Source organism: Rattus norvegicus, chromosome 9 (genome assembly GCF_036323735.1).
Source record: "Rattus norvegicus strain BN/NHsdMcwi chromosome 9, GRCr8, whole genome shotgun sequence".
In the NCBI taxonomy this organism is placed as follows: Eukaryota; Metazoa; Chordata; class Mammalia; order Rodentia; family Muridae; genus Rattus; species Rattus norvegicus.
In genome coordinates this window covers 48,555,922-48,575,347 of record NC_086027.1, presented here as the reverse complement: position 1 = coordinate 48,575,347, position 19,426 = coordinate 48,555,922, and the positions used below count along the sequence as shown (strand labels likewise).

The following is a 19,426-nucleotide window of genomic DNA, read 5'->3' as shown; positions in this document are numbered from 1 at the left end:
TAAAACGCAATCTATTCCTGCTGTTAGCCTTGGTAATAATTCATCCTTTTCCTAAACACATCACAATGCTACTTCTCATCCTCACTCTGGTTCACGGTGACCATGACAACCCGCCCTTTTATCTGAAATCAGAGAAAATACTGCTTGTCTGTTTCAGATTCCATTCCCTTCCCCGTCCTCCCCTCTCCTCCCTCCCCCTTCCTTTCCTCCTCTCTGTCCTCACCCCCCTCCTCCTTTCTCTATGAGCTATCCTTTACTTGGCTTCTCAATGCTTGTTACTTTTCCTCCTGGAAATTTCTCTCTTGTCATTTTCTAAAGTGATGATTTTAGAAGAGAAGAATAATGTATAAATATAGGTGAAGAGACAGATCTGTGGTTAGGAGCAGTTGCCGTGCTGCTTCCGGAGGACCTGAGTTCCGTTCTCAGCATCCAGATCAGATCACTCCAGTTCCAGGGGATCTGATCCCCTCTTCTGGCTTCCACAGACACTCATTTACCTGTGCCATATGCAGGTGGATACCTACACACATACGCATAGACATTAATAAGGACAAATATTTTAAATAGCTAAAAATATCATAATAAGGAGAACAAATGCGCCAGCGAATGTGTGTGCGTTTTGTTTCCAAGGCATGTCGTGAAACCTTCTCTCAGTCTGCCATGTGGCTGGATGGCTTCGATGGCTTTCCCCACCCACCTGCCTAGCCATTATATTTGTCCCTTTGCAGACCTTCATTGTCCAATGTGTTTTGCAATCCAGCGTGAGAAGTTCTTCTCGGTTTTCACGACCTCATTCGCACATGTCCTGGTCCTCCTGGCTCACACTGCTGGGTTATGCGCTGCCGGGATGATAGCCATTTGACTCAGCCAATAGATGCATAAAATCTGATACCTCAAAGACTGTTTTTTTTCCTTCAATACACACTTCTCTCAGTTTTTTTCTTCTAGTCCTTCTTCCCTGCCAGTTTCCTCCTCACACTGGAAATAGAAATTGCCCGTTGATTTCATATACCCGATATGGTGTTCTTTTCTTCTTTGTGTTTCTGGTACGACCTGCCATGGGTTATGTGTTTTGGGGTATCAGGATACCCTGACTTCCATGTGTGAGCACAGGACTTTGCACATGCTAGGCAGGCACTCTTGCTGAACACAGCCCCATCCCCCATACCTTCTAAACAGGCACATCCACTGTAATATAAATTGTAAGGGAGGTATCTAGGCTTAACCGGGTTAAAAGAAAGAAGGGTCTACAGATGAAACAAACATGCACGAAGCATATATACACAGTGGGGATATCTGGGCAGTCCCGCGACTTTCAGAATTGATAATAAGGTGATTCTCGCTTTGACCTTGCATCTTTTTGACCAATGCAAGAGTTAAGATGAGTTGTCAGGCTTGGACCCATGCATCAGGGCACCACTCAAAGGCCCCATGATGGCTTCTGTCTGGGAGAGGAAGTTGTATTGCAATAGATGGGCAGTTCTTCTCTAGTCTTCTCATTCTCAGGAGTTCATGCATCCTTCATCCCCACAGGAAGCTACACCCTGCCAGAGTCTGTACCTCACCTTGGGTTAAGAAACAAAGAAGTGGCTGGGACTCCATGCACTGACTCAGGGATCAGCCAAGAAGGAGGCCATGCAGGTGTCCCGGCTAATTCTCAGAAGACTCCCTCGAGATTCATTTTATGAGCTTTGTTTTATCAAAGATTGATAAAGCTTTGACGTTGTCATGTGTTAAGGTGGAACCAGTATTCCAACTTGGGACTTCTAACTCTTTATCTCTGGCTCTCTCTGGTCCCGATCTGTCTTCAGTCCTGAAAACTCTTTATCATGAAGACCATAAGCACCGTTTTCTTTAACTTACTTTGGCCCCAGAGTGTCGGCTTCGTTTCTTGCTTTGGGTTTTGATATAAATCCTTAGGGTTCCTTCTGACTTGTCCACTCTGGCCTGGTTTCAGTGTGTTTAGATGAGTGTTGTTATTTGAAATTATAATTATCCAGAACACAGAAACTATATCACCGAGCATATCTTTGGCGTTTACTGATAAGGCTCAGTGGGCTGTGGAAATGGAGTAACACCCCATAAAAATGCAAACTGCCTGTGGCTTGGGTTCAAATGCATATTCCCACTTAGCAGTTCAAAAGAGGGACCCTGGATGGGAGATAAGGCTTCTCATAGCAGCACTAGCTAACATCTGTGCTGCTAGTCGCTAGATCTCCTCTGAGCATTGAGATAGAAGGCACTGTCCTGCCTGTACCTGCTGGACCCTACAGCACAGGCTCTGCTGGACGAACCCAGGTGACTAAGAAGGAGCTGCCTTAAAGATAACCAATATGGTTAAGACGAGAACACAGTCCTGGGCTAGAGAGAAGACTCCATGGGACTCTACTCTTCTTTTGGAGGACCTGAGTTTGGATCCCAGTACCATACTGGGTGGCTCTCAACAGCCTATAACTCCAGTTTGAGGGGATCCAGCATAAGGCGCGCGCGCGCGCACACACACACACACACACACACACACACACACACACACACGTAACTAAAATGAAATAAAAACCAACAACAAGTAAACAGAAACAAAAACTAATCCAAAACCACAGTTCCGATGGCCCAGGCACTAGCTGCTATGTCTGGGATGTTCCCTTCTGAACTTAGGCTGGTGCTTGGTTTAATACTGTCGTAACAGTATTGAAACATGGGACCTTTAAAGGAGACCAGGCTACTAGGCTTCCACCCTCAGGGACAGATCAAGATCCAAAGCATGGCAGTGAGTGTCCTCTTCGTTGCTCTCTGTCACACAAATGTGGGCTTGTCCTTCTGCCAGAGCTGTATGCGTGCACTCCTGGATGCCTCAGCCTCCAGACCTGTAAGTGAAATAAACCTCTGTTTGTCTGTCTGTTTTATAAATTACCCATTTTTAGGTGTTTAATTGTAGCAGTTAGAGAGTGAACTAAGACATAAATTAACCATGAGAGGTACAAAAGGAGCCTGGAAAGGGGTTCCTAATTGGGTTGATAATTAGGCAGAAGTTAATTACAATGGATTCCTAAGTGCCTATACGGAGGGAGAAAACCTGCAGTCTGGGTAAGCAGTCAGTAAATGAGTCTTCTCAAAGAGCAATGGGAAAGACGAAAGGGAGGATCTGAAACCAGGCCAGCCTAGGCTGCTCCAGGAGGGGCTGGAGCTGGCCCCAAGTCTGTGTGTGGCACTTCCTAGTCCAGTGGACACTCGAAGTACTTAACCCATCACATATGACTTTTGACAAGGCCCAGGAGTGACAGTTAGTAGAAAACATTGAAGTGGCTTTAGGGGTCCCATCGCAACAAGATGAGGGCTCGTGCAAACTCACTTCCAGGTGCTGACCCACAACTCTACCCCAATGATATATATGGAGCTGCCTCTCTGGAGGCCCCTGCCATGGCCATGAGGTACAACCTGGCATGCTGCCTACCCTCTACTCCCAATCTGATGATACCCAAGAATGGTATCATCTTGGCCTCCCTAAGAATAATGCCCCTCTATCTAGCCCTTTATATTTTATAGAGTATCTCATGCTTGGTGTATCCATTCACACAGTAACAGACACAACCATGACCGGGCCCAACGCTTCTGCCGCTGTCTAACGCAGCAGGAAGATGAGTTTAATTTTCATGTCAATTGAACTAAGAGACAGGAAAGAAGTGTTATTGGAAATCTCTGTGAGTCCCAACCAACCCACCATGATACTCAGGAAGTCAGGCTCTACTCTTGGGGTTCTTAGTTCTGATAACAAAAGAATTTAAAAATAGTCACAAACGGAAGTCTGAGGATAGAGAACAGACTGATCACAGTTCATTAGCGTCTAGAGGGAAGTTTCAAAAGGGTTTCCGTGAGCTTGGAGACATTGGTTTGGGGCTGTTTTCCCAAATAAAGCAAGCAGTACTTAGTGTGATGTACCTTCAAAATCAATCTTCAGCTGCCTGGTTGGATTTTTTTTTTGTCACTCAGGACAAGCCGGGATCATTTGGGAAGAGAAAACCTCAGTTCAGAAAATGTCTCCATCAGATTGGATGTCCGTGGAGGCATTTTCCTGGTTAATGATTTGTGAGGTGTCATCCCTGGGCTGATGGTCTTGCATTCTATGAGAAAACAAACTAGAGCATGGAGAGCAAGCCAGTAAGCAGAACCCCTCTGTGGCCCATGCATCACCTCCTGCCTTCAAGTTTCTCCTGCCTTGGTTCCTGCCCTGACTTCCCTTCATGCCGATGAACTGTAAGCTGTGAGTTAAAATAAACCCTTTCCCCCCAAGTCTCTTTCCATCATGACGTCTGTTACAGCGTTAGAAAGCAGACCAAGACACTGGTCTGTATCTACAGACAGTTTTAATAATTTGCTCTGTGAAGTTATAATTACATTTAAATTTCCTTTTCATGGAAGAAAACATTTCTGATCTGTGAATTTCTACTGAGAAGTTAGTCTGCTAAGAACTTAGATTCAGAACTGAGAGTGTGAAACACTTGTTTAGAACGTACAATGTTCTGGGTTCCATGCCCAGGCCTACAAAGGAAAACAAAGGTTCGGAAAGATGGCTAGTGTGTAATCACAAGGACCTAAGCTCTAATCCCCAGCACCCATTTGAGGATCTGGGTGAGGTGGGGTGACTCTAAGCCCAGAAATGGCTGACAGAGATAGGTGGGTTCTGAAAGCGTGCTGGCTGAGATGGTGAACTTTCAATTCAGCAAGAGACCCTGTTTCAAGACAACAAGGTAGAGAGTAATAGATGAAGACATCTGACATCCTGCTCTGGCCTCCATGTGGTTCACGCTGACATGATTACCTACATACTCATGGCCATGCACCCCCCTCACAGGCACACAAACATGTACACACACACGTACACGCACATGCACACATACATACATGCACATACATGTATGCACACACATGCATAGACATACACACATGTGCACACATGCACATACATGCATACACACACCACGACGATGACTTGTTATAAGTGTTTGAAATCAAGACCATCACTGGATAGTGACAGTTAACTTTCAGAACATTTTCTCCTCTGCAGAGGCTCCTGCTTCACCCCTACCTGAAACTGAAAACCGTTTGTGCTTCTTCCCTCATCAAGATCACTGAATCTAACAAGATGACAGATAAGTAGGCAAGGGTGATTGCCCAGTCTGCATATTTAACAGCTGAGGTGAGCTGAGGAACCCTGAATATCCATGTCCCAGTGCCCAACATTCCCAAGAACGTTCACCTTGGTTTATCTACAGCCATCCATCCTAGTTCTCTGTGGTCTGCTCTCATAGTTCCACACAATAAAGAGATGGATCTCAAACGGAACCCTTTGGGTTGGCTGACTCAACACCCTATCATTCCTCACGAGAGCCTAGATTCCCTATTCAACATTCTGGCTCCAGACGGTCACAACTCTGGGTTGTTGCCTGCCCTTACACCTCCACTGTGAGTTTCCACAGCTGCACACTCATCCCGTTGTAACCTTTCCTAGGTAAAACACCAGCAGTATGCTGTTAAGGGGTGTACATTTGTTGGCACGTGTTGTAAGATGCTCTCAAGTCTCTTTCATGTTCAAATTATACTGGGATCCGCCGTGCTAAGAGCATCTGAAAGTTGCAACACACAAGGCTCTGGTGTCATTACTTCCTCCCCGAAGCCTAATACTAACAGGATCTAGTATGATTAGGAGAAAAGCCCGGGGAACTTCTGTAAGGAATGGTTGAAATGAGGTTCACTGAGGTGAGAATTGTAATTATGGGTTGCCCCATTGTGGGGGTTGGGATTCTGGACTGACTAGAAAGAGTGGGTGAGCTGAGCATTGACATTCATCACTCTCTGCTTCTGGACTAAGGACACAATATGACTAGCTGCCCCTCGTTCCTAGGTGCCATGATTCCTCACCATGATGGAGCACTGTTGAGGGGTGGGTTGTCCCTTGGTTTTCCCCCAGTCCCTGATGTGTAAAGAAAAAACATTGTTCCTTTTCAAAACTAGGAACATGCTAGGCAGAACCAGTAATGGCCCGGGAGCAGGGCCTTGAAAGAGCTTCGGCTTTCGATTCTAATACCTAACTCTTGCTATTGTACCAGACTATGGTTGTCAGTCCCAGGACCACCGAGTGCTATGTCTGTAATGCTCTGGAGATACCCTGTGCTTCCTGCCTGATTAGCCCCCTGCTGACTCTGTCCCATCTCTTCCCTGGAAATGGTATATAATGTGCCGCGCTTAAATGTACTTGGCGTAAGACAAAGCAAGACCTCCCAACTCCAGCCTCTATCTTTTCTCTCTCTCTCACCCACTGGTCCATTCTCTCTCTGGAACCTGTCAGGGAAGAAGGACTGGCTGGATCAGGTCACACTGTACTCTAGGCCTGTGAGCCAGAAGAAACTTTTCTTCTATGACTTCTGTCAGGATGTATTAGTACCAAACACTGATCCTGATGCTTTGTGCTCCCTGTCTCTGGAAGCAGCACCTGAAGGAGAAGGTAGCATTTCTTGTCTAGATTCGCTCATCCCAACCAACAAGCATCTTTAATACTGCTTTCTTCCACTAACTACTGTGTGTGTGTGTGTGTGTGTGTGTGTGTGTAACTCTCTGTTGCAGAGAGAGAGAGAGAGAGAGAGAGAGAGAGAGAGAGAGAGAGAGAGTATGTGAGTGAGTGTGTGTCTGTATATGTGTCTGTGTGGGAGGCTCTGTGGTCTGTCTGTATGTGTCTATGTGTATACATCTCCTGTGTCTATGTGTGTCTGTGTGGTGTCTGTGTGTGTGCAACTCTCTGTGTTGGTGTGTGTCTCTCTGTGCGTCTATGTATGTGTGTCGTGTGTGACTCTGTATGTGATCTGTGGTGTGTCTGTGTGTGTATACATGTGTGTGTCTCTCTGTATCTGTGTGTGTGTGCATGTGTGTCTATGTGTGTGTCTGTATGTGTGTTTGTGTGGTGTATGAATCTGTGGTCTGTCTTTGTGTGTTTACATGTGTGCATCTCTCTGTGTCTATATGTGTCTGTGTGTGAGACTCTGTGTGTCTGTGTGTCTTTGTGCTTGTGTGTGTCTGTGTATGCCTTTGTGTGTGTCTCTGTGTCTTTGCATATGTGTGTGTCCATGTATGTCTTTGTCTGTGTGTCTGTGTGTCTGTGTATGTGTGTGTCCCATGTATGTCTTTGCATGTGTGTGCCTGTGTGTATGTCTTTGCGTGTGTGTTTGTCTGTGTGTGTCTGTGTGTCTGTGTGTATGTCTTTGCCTGTGTGTCTGTGTGTCTTTGTGTATGTGTGTCCCATGTATGTTTTGCGTGTGTGTGCCTGTGTGTAGGTCTTTGCATGTGTGTGTGTGTTTTTGTGTATGTGTGTGTCTGTGTGTCTTTGTGTATGTCTTTGCCTGTCTGTCTGTGTGTCTTTGTGTATGTGTGTGTCTGTGTGTCTTTGTGTGTGTGTCTGTGTGTCTTTGTGTATGTGTCTGTGTGTCTTTGTGTATGTGTGTATCTGTGTGTCTTTGTGTATGTGTCTGTGTGTCTTTGTGTATGTGTGTGTCTGTGTGTCTTTGTGTATGTGTGTGTCTGTGTGTCTTTGCATGTGTATCGGTGTGTCTGTGTGTCTGTGTGTCTTTGTGTATGTGTCTGTGTGTCTTTGCATGTGTATCGGTGTGTCTGTGTGTCTGTGTGTATATATAATATTTTTCCAAGTGTTACTTTATAGGCTGTACTTGAGTGCTGATTTCATGCTTGATCTCAGTGAAATGACAAATCATAGACTTGTGAAGTAAGTAGGTACCTGATGCTATCAAATGAGTCTGGTTGATTAACGGAAGCATGGCAATGTTTTAATGGAATTCCTCACCCTTAGGAGACATACTCCCCAAGTCATTACCAGATATATATTGCTCAGCCTGACTGTTGAAAAGTTCAGGGGGGCAGAGAAGTAGGAGGAGCCACAAGTTGCTGAGGCTGCAGATTGACCAATGAAACCTCATGGCCCATGTTCTTCCTGCTCTAGTATTGGGGTAGGGTCCTTTCAGACTTTACAGCAGTCAGGGAAGGTGATCAGGGTGAGGGAATAATGAAACTCAGCTCAGCCTCCCGACCCTGCCCACCTATCTTTTCTGTGCCCACTTCCCTTTCTTTGTCGGGATTATCGAATCCCCTGCAATATTCCCAAATCAGACACTTCTGAGAGTCCGGATCCCACCCACTAGGAGTTCAATTCTCTCTGGGTTTTGAGGTATGCACCTGCTTTTGCTTTCAAGAGAACCTGGCTGGGCCTGAGGTCTCTCGCTTTCCCTGCCTCTTATTTATTTTTAAATCCACAGAGAAAATGAATCAGCTCTTGCTACCCTAGTGGACCTCATCATGACATCATCGTTTTCATCTTTTCCAAGTTTTAACTTAAACGATTTCTTATTATCTGGTTGTGCACTCACTTATTCGTGTGCATGGGAAATGTCCCCGTGCTTCATGTTTTGTTAAGATGCAAACTATTTGCATCTTCGAGAGTATTTAACTACAAAGGAGCTTCCCAACCATCAGGAGTCATGATGGCAGTTTGCTTGGATACCTTGTCTGACTGCTCACCTACCTGGCATCAAGACCAGCACCACAAATAAAGAGATATTAACATCGTATTCATGTCCTTTCTCCTAGCTCCATGTGACCTCCAATCTGCTTATTACGGTAGTTTTATTTGCATTTCAAGACGTTTAATGTAAACTGGATAATTCGTATGTAAATAATCTTCATTGTCTGTATTCTTGTGTTTCTGGAGAACTGGATCTCTTTTGCAGGATCTTATGCGTTTAAGGAAGATTAAAAGGCTTGGAGACTTTGCCTTCTTAGACTTAGAGAAGCCCAGGGTCCTCTGTGCAGATTGGTCTTGAGGAAACGGCAGGTACCGAGATGCAGGAGAGCTGGGTGGAGGGTGTCGAGGACATTCGGATGCTCGGCTCCAGCCTGCGCAATGACTCCGCAGCGGCGGGAAGAGCATGCGCACGCACACGCGCGGGGCCGCCCGCAGAGAGCAGAAAAAAAAAGGTTCAGGCAGAACGCCGGCGCCGTGAGGGGGTCGCCAACGCTCCCACGGTCACTTGGCTGACGTGAGCCACTGGGGCGCGCACTGGGACGCGCACGGCGCCTCGTTCCAGCGTGCGCTGCGCTTCCTCCGAGCTCGTCGCGCGTGGTCCCCGCGGCTCGCAGCACCGGGTCCGCTGACGCTCGTGGCTGAAGGCGAAGAGGGCAGAAACCGCGTTCCAGCCGCCAAACACCCCTGTCTCCGCACGATGAGCCCCGAGCCGGCGCCTCCGGAGCCTCAGGGCGTGCGCAGCAGCCTTGAGGAACCCTCGGCCGAGCCCCTGGGGCAGGGCTCCGCGGCCTTCCTCGCGGGCGATTACGAGGTGGCGGCCGAGCTCTTTCGCTCGCTGCTGGCCGGCCTGGCGCAGCCAGAGCGCGGCCTGTGCTTGCAGCTGGGAGAAGCTCTGGCCCGCGCAGGCCGCCTGCCCGAGGCCATCGGCGCGTTCCGCGGCGCCGCGCTGCTCGGCCCGCTGCAGCCCGGAGAGCTGTCCGAGCTGGCGAGCGGCCTGGCGCGCGCCCTGGGCCTGCGCGAGAAACGGCCGCCTGTGGCGGCGAGGCCCGGAGGCTGTGCGTCCGGGACCTCGGGGCCTGTGGCGCCGCGCGACCTGCTGGGCTGTCCGCGCTGTGGGCGGCTGCTCTACAAGCCGGTGACGCTGTCCAGCGGGCTCACGGTGTGCAAGCGCTGCGTAGAGCAGGTGCCGGTGCGGGCGCAGGCCCGGCGCGTGAACGTGGTGCTGAGCGGGCTGCTGGAGAGGTGCTTCCCCGCCGAGTGTCGCCTGCGCAGGCTGGCGTGCCAGGCGCGGGGACTACAGCGCCAGCAGCAGCCCGAGGCCGCGCTGCTCAGGTGCCAGCAGGCCCTGGATATGGGTGAGTCAGCCTCGAGGGTGACCACGGGGCTGGGCGGTGGCCGGTGGCATTTTAATTTCAGCGGTAGTAAGGTGCACAGCCGCAGCTTGCAAGATGGCCAGAGTCACACGACAGGTGCATCGCGCTGTGGCTTTCTCAAGGCTCCAGTGTATGCTGTAAAGCAGTGTTAGCCAAAGAGCTGCAGTATAAGGCGCGTAGTGTAATAAATCTTCTTGTAGATATGTTAAGTAGAATGACCAGGAGCAAGTGATATTTAACAGTGGCTTCCACTCTGTATCCAAACTATTATCTATGTATCTTCAGTACTTAAAAGATCTATCTATCTATCTATCTATCTATCTATTTATTTATTTATTTATTTATTTTTGTCCGTTGTGTTTTTTACATTCACTGCACTCCCTAGGTCAGACAGGGCTTTTTCATTTGAAGACCTTCACCTGTGTTTAGATGTTGAAGAAGATGAGAGCATTCTCATGCAAATTATCTTCCTGGAAAATTGTTTGGTAGTGTCCATGTATTAAATAACTGGTTTCTAACAGTTTCAAGGAGGTACATATACATCTGCACCAAATGATTGCACACAGTGTATACATACCATCATTAAAGTGACTTCCAGGACTGGAGAGATGGCTCACTGGTTAAGACTACTTTTTTGCTCTCGGCCCCTGGGTCAGTTCCCAGCATTCACTTCGGGAGCGCGGGGGGGGGGGGCGACGGGGCGGGGAAAAGGGGATTACAAATTTCCAGGGGATCTGACGCCCTCTTCTGACCTCCTTGGAAACTAACCAGGCTCAAATTGCACATAGATACATGTAGCAAAGCAGTCATACACATAAATTTAAAACTACAAGGGAAAACCAGTATGCAGCAAGAGCAGAATAGGTGAGTATATTCTAATAACTTCGTGAGGAGAAAGGAAGCAATGAATGCAGCTGCAGTACACTCTATCAAGAGCCCCACAGACACAGTGCAGGGAGAGAGCAACTAGGCTACCAGGCCTGTTAGCACTGGTCTATCTGCTATCCCAGCTACTTGGAGCTTGAGGTAGGACAATGGCAAGTTTACCTGCCTGGGCTATAGTGTGGTTCAAAGCCCTGTCTTAAAATGGAAAAAAAGTGGGGTGAGGGCTATAATTCAGTGACTAGAATGGCTGCTTATCACATGTCAGATTCAATATTCTGTACCACCCCCAAAAAACAACTGAAAAAGAAGAGAAGAGACAAGCACCATGCACAAAAGCATTTTTACTGTGATTCCAGTTGTTTGAGGGTGAGCAGGCAAATCACGACAGGGTATTAAGAGGTAAGAGTGGTGGTTATTGTGGGTAAGGAGACTGTTGAATATGAGGAAGCATGGGGGGACCTGTAGGCAGTGATGTAGTTAGGCATGGAGATTACATCTGTGTTAACTTTCTAATAGCTTCATAAACTATATAACTTTGTCTTAAGCTTTTTAATGTATGTATCTGTGTGTGTGTTTTAGAACTCAGTTTACAAGTCTAAAACCTTGACAATTTCTGTCCATTCATATGACAACTTACATTGAATATGTCCCATATTAATGCTCTTTTCAAAGAGTAGAAAAGAAAACCAGGTCTCCTGGTTTCAATGTTCATAATTGAAAAAGGAGACAAGGAGACTGAGGGTGTAGCTCAGTGGCAGTGTGAATGCTTATTATTTATGAGGCCACAAGTTCAATTCCCAGCACTACACAAAGAAACACACACACACACACAAAATTAAATTTTATGATGTGTTAGCTCACAGGAGAGGTTCTGATATAATAAGAAAGTCCACAAATACTTGGAGTTAGAGAGTTTATAGTAATCATTATCGCTATGTCCCAAATACTTCTTTCTTGAACCCTTCCACAGACAAGGTAAGATTCATCCAGGTTACGTAGAGGCTCTGTGAGTAATCTTTACCAATAAGTTGTGAATGTAAGTAAAGAAACACATGTGTTGAAGAGAGATGTGTTTGAAAAGATAATGGGATCAGCAGATGATTGCCTCACACACATACACACATACATACTCCCACACATACACACACATACATACATACACACATACACACATGCATACTCACACACATACATATACACTCACACACACACATACACATACACACACATACATACACATACATACACACATACACCCACATACATACACATATATACACATATATACACACATAATAGACATACATGTACACTCACAATAGATATACATACACACATACATATACATACACATATACACAAATACATACTCACATAATAGATACACACATACACTCATACATACACACTCACATAATACACTCATATACACATACATATACACTCACACAAAAGATACACACAAACATTTACACACATACATATACACATATACATATACACACATATACATACACATACATACTCACACACACATATACACATACACACATATACATACACACTCACACATACATATGCACATACATACACACATGCTACATGTTCACAAACATACATACATACACACACACTCTCACACCTACACACACAAAGACTGAATGATCTAGGATTGTGTCTGATGTTAGAAGTTAATTAGATGGGTTAAAAAACAAACAAAGCAGACTGCACACATCAGAAGTTTGGATGAAAAATCCCAGAAATGGGTTATATTGGTTAGGATTTTTCTCAACTTAATGGAAGCTAGAGTTGTCTGAGAAGAGGGGATATCAGTTAAGAAAATGACCCTGGGGGTTGGGGATTTAGCTCAGTGGTAGAACGCTTGCCTAGCAAGCACAAGGCCCTGGGTTCGGTCCCCAGCTCCGGAAAAAAAAAAAAAAAAAAGGAAAGAAAATGACCCTGTTTAATTGGTCTGTAGACAAGCCTGTGGGACATATTCTTAACTGATGATGGTTGTGGAAGGGGCAAACTCATCTGGGAAGTGCTAGCCCTGGGAAGGTGTGTGAGCAAGAAAACAGCAAACTGGTAACCAATATCCCTCCATGGCTCAGCGTCTGCCTTGAGCTCCTACCTCAACTTCCCTCAATGGATTGTGACCTGGGATATGTAAGCCTAATAAACCCATCCTTCCCCAAGTTGCTTTCGGTCATAGTCTTTATCATGGCAATAGAAAAAACACAAATTAACAGAACGTGTCTGTACTGGATCACATGAGGCGAAGATCAAATAGAAGCAGGACTGTGGAATACAGATGAAGGTTCTGAGGTCTATGAAGCTGGAACCTGGATGAAGAGCGAAGACAAAGGCCAGGAGAATACTTAAGGAAAAAGAAAAGCCAAGATTTTTTCCCATAGTTGATGAAAAACTGTGAGTCACTGAATCGAGATTCCCAATGTAAGGGGAAGTCTGAAAAGCAGTTAGAGAAGATGGCTGCTGACTTCCACACAAAGTTAATGAAGCCGGAAGACAGTGGGATGACATCTTTAGATACCGAAAGAATAAGCATATCAAATAAAGAATTAAAAAGCCTATCCGGAAGTCATCTTCCAACCAGAAATACCCTTCACAATTGGAAAGGAGGTCAGGATGCTGTGGGCCAAAGCTACCGGCAACGCTGAAGGATGTGGTCTGTGTCAGAATTCATCTCTGTAGGATTCTGAGGGAAAGGTTTCACTGAAGAAAAGTGTCCCGAGTGAAAGGACTGCGGATGGCATGAGGATGAGAAATGTAACCCTATGATTCACATCAAGGCAAAACATGGAGAGAGCTCAGAGCCAGAATGAGCAATACATATTGAGTGGTAAATGTGCTGCCTGGAGTGTGGTAACCATGCTAGAGTCTACTGGCAACTTTGTATATTGTATTCAGTTAAGCAACTGGCAAAAGGATAAAATGTTGACATTTAAAAGCTCTAGTTGAAACAACAAATATCCAATCCATCCAAAAGGTAGGGAAATCAAGAGGCCACTGAGATGGCTCAGCGGGTAAAGAAACCAGCCTGGAGAATCTGAGTTCTGTTGTCAGACACCACGTGATTGTAAGGGGAATGGGCTGCAAATAGTGGGTGACCTCCACAGCAAGACAATGCCCTCCCCACTCATACACGCACAATAATCTTTTTTAAAAGAACACAGTAGTCGGGAGCAAATGAGACCCCTGGAAAAGTGAGGCTTTACTTTACACTGTGAAGTGACCTGAATATTCCATTAAAATATTGTCTCAGACTGGACTAGATGAAGCCTGGCTGTATAGTGCTTATTTATCATGAAACTTTTGATACAAAGACAAGGTGATTCAGACTGACAATGAATGTCTGTAAAGACGGACAGAAAGAGCTGCGGTGTGACAAAGTTAGCATCGGGTAAATTAAAGGCGAAGTGTATTAAGAGAGCTGGAGGTGTTTAGGATCTGGTTCAACGGGGGAAAGGCCGTGTTCTTAGTGTGCTCCTGACACCTGTGTGACAAAGTAGTGTTCCGAGTGTGGACCTCATGAGCGTGTCAAACACACACACAAACACACACACACACACACACACACACACACACACACACACACACACACACACACACAAACCAGGCGAGAGGAGTAAAGGGAAAAACCTGGTGAGACAGGGAAAGGAAAGAAGGTAAGAGTGTATGTTGGAATAAGACACCTTGGGTGTTTCTATTTCGTAGGCATTATGGAATGGAGTCCCTGCAGAATTCACAGGACCACAGGCCTGTTGCTTTGTAGGCCAACACCTGTGAGATAAACGCAACAGACATTATATGTGGAAATCCAACAAGTTGAATTTGTCCGAACACTAAACTTAAAGGAAAATGAAGGGACAGATGAGCACACTGTCTTCAAACATTTGGAAACAAGGCCATGTGTTTTTCACATCACTTATCTTACTCCTGTTTTCTGATGCCATGACAAAATACCACAAACTGACTGATTGATAGAAAGGAAGACGTTGGTTTCACATCATCGTGAGGGCTAAGAAATCCACAGTATTGACGTGCTAGCTAGCATCTGCTCCAGGCTCTTGCTCTGTCCTGTTGTAGCAGAGGGTGCATGAGGAGGTGCAGCGAGGAGCCCAGAGCTTGCTTAGATGGTGGTAACTAACCTGCCCTGGGGTGACCTCATCATCAGAGCAAAGCCCTCCTGGCCTGATCTCCTCATTAGGCCCTACCTCTTAATACTCCTTAACAATACTGCAGGATATCAGTGTAAGTGTGGAATCTTCCAACCACACTGTTACAAGTGGACCATCAGATAAAAGAAAAATCACAGTTAAAATAAGGAAACCTGTGACCCGGATGATAATGAAGGCATTATATTGGATTGGTGAGTTGAATCAATGGATTGATAGAATCATGTGTGCAGAAGCCGGGCACTCTAACGTGGATCCTTAGTTCTTTCAAGGCTTCGGGAGAGAACAAGTTCTCAAGAGTTGTTTTCCAAAACTCACATGTGCGCGGTGACATGCGTGTATCTGCATTTGATAGTGATTAGTTAGAAAAACATAAACATCAAGAACTGGACACCACTGTTATACCAAGATCAGCCGCAAATCTGTGAACTCCTGGCTCTCCTGTCTCGATGCTAGAAAAAGGAAAGTCAATTGAATGCAAAGAATACGGGAAGAAGTGGGGGGGGGGGCTAAGAGCAGACATTAATGGCAAGACCAAAACAAACAAACAAACCACATCAACAACAACAAACAAACTATCCCCATGCTGAACTGAATGGTAAACCTGGAGGTCAACACATCTCAGGTAGAGGTTAAGTTTTGTAGACCAAACCACATACACACTTACAGAAAAAAAGGGGGGGGGGTAATTGTGGGGCATCTTAAAAACATCACAGAAAGTGAGAAATGAGAAGGGAAAAAATTAAATTTGTTTAAAAACACCCACGAAGTGTGTGAAGCCATGACAGGCTTGATGTAAGAACCGAGTTTCCCTATGCTGAGAAGCTGAGAGTCCATCTGAAGAAGGGACAGAGGTGCTCAGCGTCATGTCTGCCGCCCAGCATTAGACCTAAGGTGCTAGCCAATCCGTGAGGGCGAAATAAAAAGGTGTTAGATTGGAAAAGTCAAGACTCTCACCTGCAGGTGCCTTATCAGCACGCCACAGCCGAACTACCAGAAATTCCAAGAGAAATCATCAAGATCGTTGAATATAAGGTTGATATGGGAAGATCAGTGATGGTTATATCCGTAAGGAAGAACAAACAGAAAACAGAAACTAAACTGTAAGCAACAAATTCCTTAGAACGCTGAAATGACCGAAAGGTGTTCGCATCGTCTGTCAGTGACAGAGTCAGAACGGTGGTCACTCTGAACCGGGGATCTGCCAAGTGAGAGCACACACGAGGGGACTTCTTTAAATGGCCCAGGTGGTGATCTTGGGGTTACTCAAATAAAAGTTCAAAATACATATTTAAGATGTGGACTCAGTCAGTCCTACATCACCCTGAGTGGGCAGCTCCTGAGACTGTTGCTGCTCCCCTGTCGCTGTTCCTGGGGACACAAGTCCTATGGCTTTAGATGTTGATTAACTGAACTTCTTTTAAATACCGTGGTTCTCTGCTCTGCCAATTTCATGCATTTAAGAGCATTTACAGCAGAACAGTAACTCCATTCTGCTTGTGCTTGTCACCCTGCAGGCTCACTCTGAGCACCTGGAGGGTGGCCTTCAATAAACTTGAAATACGGAATATACCTTCTTCTGGTTGTCTCACTGACAGTGTGTCAGGAGCCTCCTGATACCTTCCTACATCTGATGACCCTTTTGAAATTTGGGTCAGTGACTTGGCAGTACACATAAGATTTCTGACCTATGTTCCTTCCACACAAAAGAACTGAATGATGCTCTTCCTCTTCTATTGATTTTTTTTGAGTGATTTATGGACAGTTTCCCTCAGTTTCATCACTTTAAGTCTCTCCACTCAGAAAATAGTTTGGTTTGTTTGATATCTATGTGAGAAGTGGATCTCATTAATTTTGGACTCCAGGAAAAAAGCAGCCTTTGGAATGTGAAGAGTAAATTTAATGCTTTGTTAGAAAAGAATAACTTGAACGAGAAGAAAGGTATCCTTAACCCGGTCAACTTCAGGACTAAGCTAGCGTATAGGCAGTGTAAGCAGAGGGGTGATGGATTTCAAAGCAGGTCTTGCATCTGAAGTCTGTGTAATTTGTCACGAAGCTTTGTGTTCCCATAAGCTGCTACCTTTACACTGTTAAGAAAAGGAACTGATTAACTTGTCAAGCTGTGTCATTACCCAGACCAGGAACAGACAGGAAAATGTGAAGAAAAACACAAGGCATAAGCATCAGGTATGAATCAGTGTGCTTAAACACAACATTTTATAACAGACCATAAATCGATAGATAAACAGATGCTTCTACATAGGAAAGAAAGTACAAGGGCGGCGTGAATGGCTAATCTGAAGGATGCAGTAGTGTTGCTGAGGGATTGCCGTCTTCTAGCAAGGCACGAAGACTTTCAGATCTTGATCCCATTGTGTCCCAGACTGTAGGAAAAACCCAGGAATGTTTGCATCTCCTTTTATGAGATAAGATGTGCGAACCAATCTTACACATGTGCATAGATGAGAAACCCCAAGTGAATGCCTTTGTTCCTGAGTCTAGCAGCCTGAGTATGAGGATAATTGGACATCAGACAAGTTACCTAGCAAAACCCACTGAAACAGGTTGAGGAAGACACAGTATTTCTATCTCTTCAGATCCTGCAACAGCCTCCCGGAACATAGCGCCCTGTGCTAGGAATCTAGGATTGGACGTAGCCTGGCTAATTTTATCAGTGTTTGGTTGCAATCTTTAATTGGATGTATATTTTATATGTGTGGATATTTTACAGGCATGTGGAATGATCTGTGTGAGGGAGCTACTGAAGAAACGCACCAATTAAACCAATTAGAAGTATATGAATCTCCTTTTTAAGCTGGTGACTAGGAGCCAGCTCATTTCCCAGAGTCTCTTGGTGCAGAAGCTCAAGGGTACAGCCTTTTTAAAAGGCAGAACTCACAGTTACATCGGCTTTTTTAAAGGGCTGAAACAACAACTGTATTCTTACAGAGTTTAATGGTATTTCCCAGGCCCTACGAGACAATTATTTTTAATTTACCGTATACTTAGTTATTTCAGCTTTACGTTTTAGCCGGCACAGACATCAGCTGTTCTGGTTAATACATCTGGACGTGGTCAGGGCATGGACAACACCACAAAAGCACTGCCAAGGTGCCTGAGGCTACTGGGATGGAAGGCCAAGGAATTGCTCGAAATAAAGTCAGGGCAAAATGGCATCATAACCTTAGCCACTTCACACATATGTGCATGTTATACCATCAGGTGCCAGAAGAGGGTGTGGTATCTCCTGGAACTGGAGTTACAGACGGTTATGAGCCACCATGTGGGTGCTGGGAGTTGAACCCATATCTTTCTGGAAGAGCATCCAGTGTTCTTAACTAGTGACTATCTCCCCAGCCCTAGACATACATAGCCTTTTAAACTTAGAATGGGGTGGCAGCGAGGCTCTGGATTACATCGCTACTGAAGGAGGGGTGAGGGTCGACTCTCAGTACTTTACAACATGAGAGTGAAGGGAACGGGTTGGACATGTGACAGAAAAAGAAAGTAAATTGTCTGCACCCAGTGTGGCTGGGTGAAAAAACCAAGAGAACCAGTTCCCAGACTGTCAGGATCTGGGGGAAATGAATGCAGTGGGCACAGGGCGTGGGGCCCATGGGTTGTCTCTGACGATCAGCTTGTAGTTCCAGTAGTAGCATCTTTTGTTTAGATTTCTAAAAACCTCCAAAAGATGTAATTGCACAGTTAAGGAACTTTCACCTAGTCTTTCAGTGAGAAATTGTTAGTCTACAATTATATTTCTGGCATAACAACATGCTTCCTAAAGGCAGATCCTATAAGAAGAATTAATAATTGTATGCCTTCCAGGTAGTGAAAGTCTCAATTTAAATTTTTATTTGAAAATCCACTAAGTCCAATTAATGTGGCTCATACATACATGGAGACATTGTGAGTGTCAGAGCTCTGAAAGCATAAAGCATCCTGGCATTCAGAAGCCAAGGAAGACCAAAGGGTCAAACCACACAACAAAACTCACACAGGGATTTATTGGGAAAGCACAGAGGGTGGCTGCCTGTAAGAAGCAGCAGGGAACTGAGAAGAAGGCAGGCTTTATATAGGGTTTCTGCAAGTGGGGGAGCTTCCCAGGGGGTGGGATTGGTGGAATTATTGTGACCTGGTCTAGGGACAAGCTCAGATATTGGTGAGATATTTGAGTTCAGTGATTGGTGGGATTTTTGAGCTCAGGGATTGGTGGGATTTTTGAACTCAGTGATTGGTAGGATCTTTAAGCTCAGTGATTGGTGGGATATTTGAGCTCAGGGATTGGTGGGGTGGGTTTTTGTTTGTTTTTGTTTCTGTTTTTGTTTTAGCTCAGGGATTGGTGGATTTTGGTAGGTTTTCAATACCAAATGTGGGTTCAGACCTTTGGC

The 19,426-nt window shown here is 45.4% G+C and overlaps 1 protein-coding gene across 1 annotated transcript in view; it reads left to right on the top strand.

The window, feature by feature from the left end:
- The first annotated feature begins 8,994 nt into the window (after positions 1-8,994).
- Lonrf2 (LON peptidase N-terminal domain and ring finger 2) overlaps positions 8,995-19,426 on the top strand; it is a 41,392-nt gene continuing 30,960 nt past the window's right edge. The window contains exon 1 of the mRNA XM_006244869.5: positions 8,995-9,936. Coding sequence (XP_006244931.1) covers positions 9,279-9,936 — 658 coding nt within the window. The 5' untranslated portion in view covers positions 8,995-9,278. The remainder of the gene's footprint in view (positions 9,937-19,426) is intronic.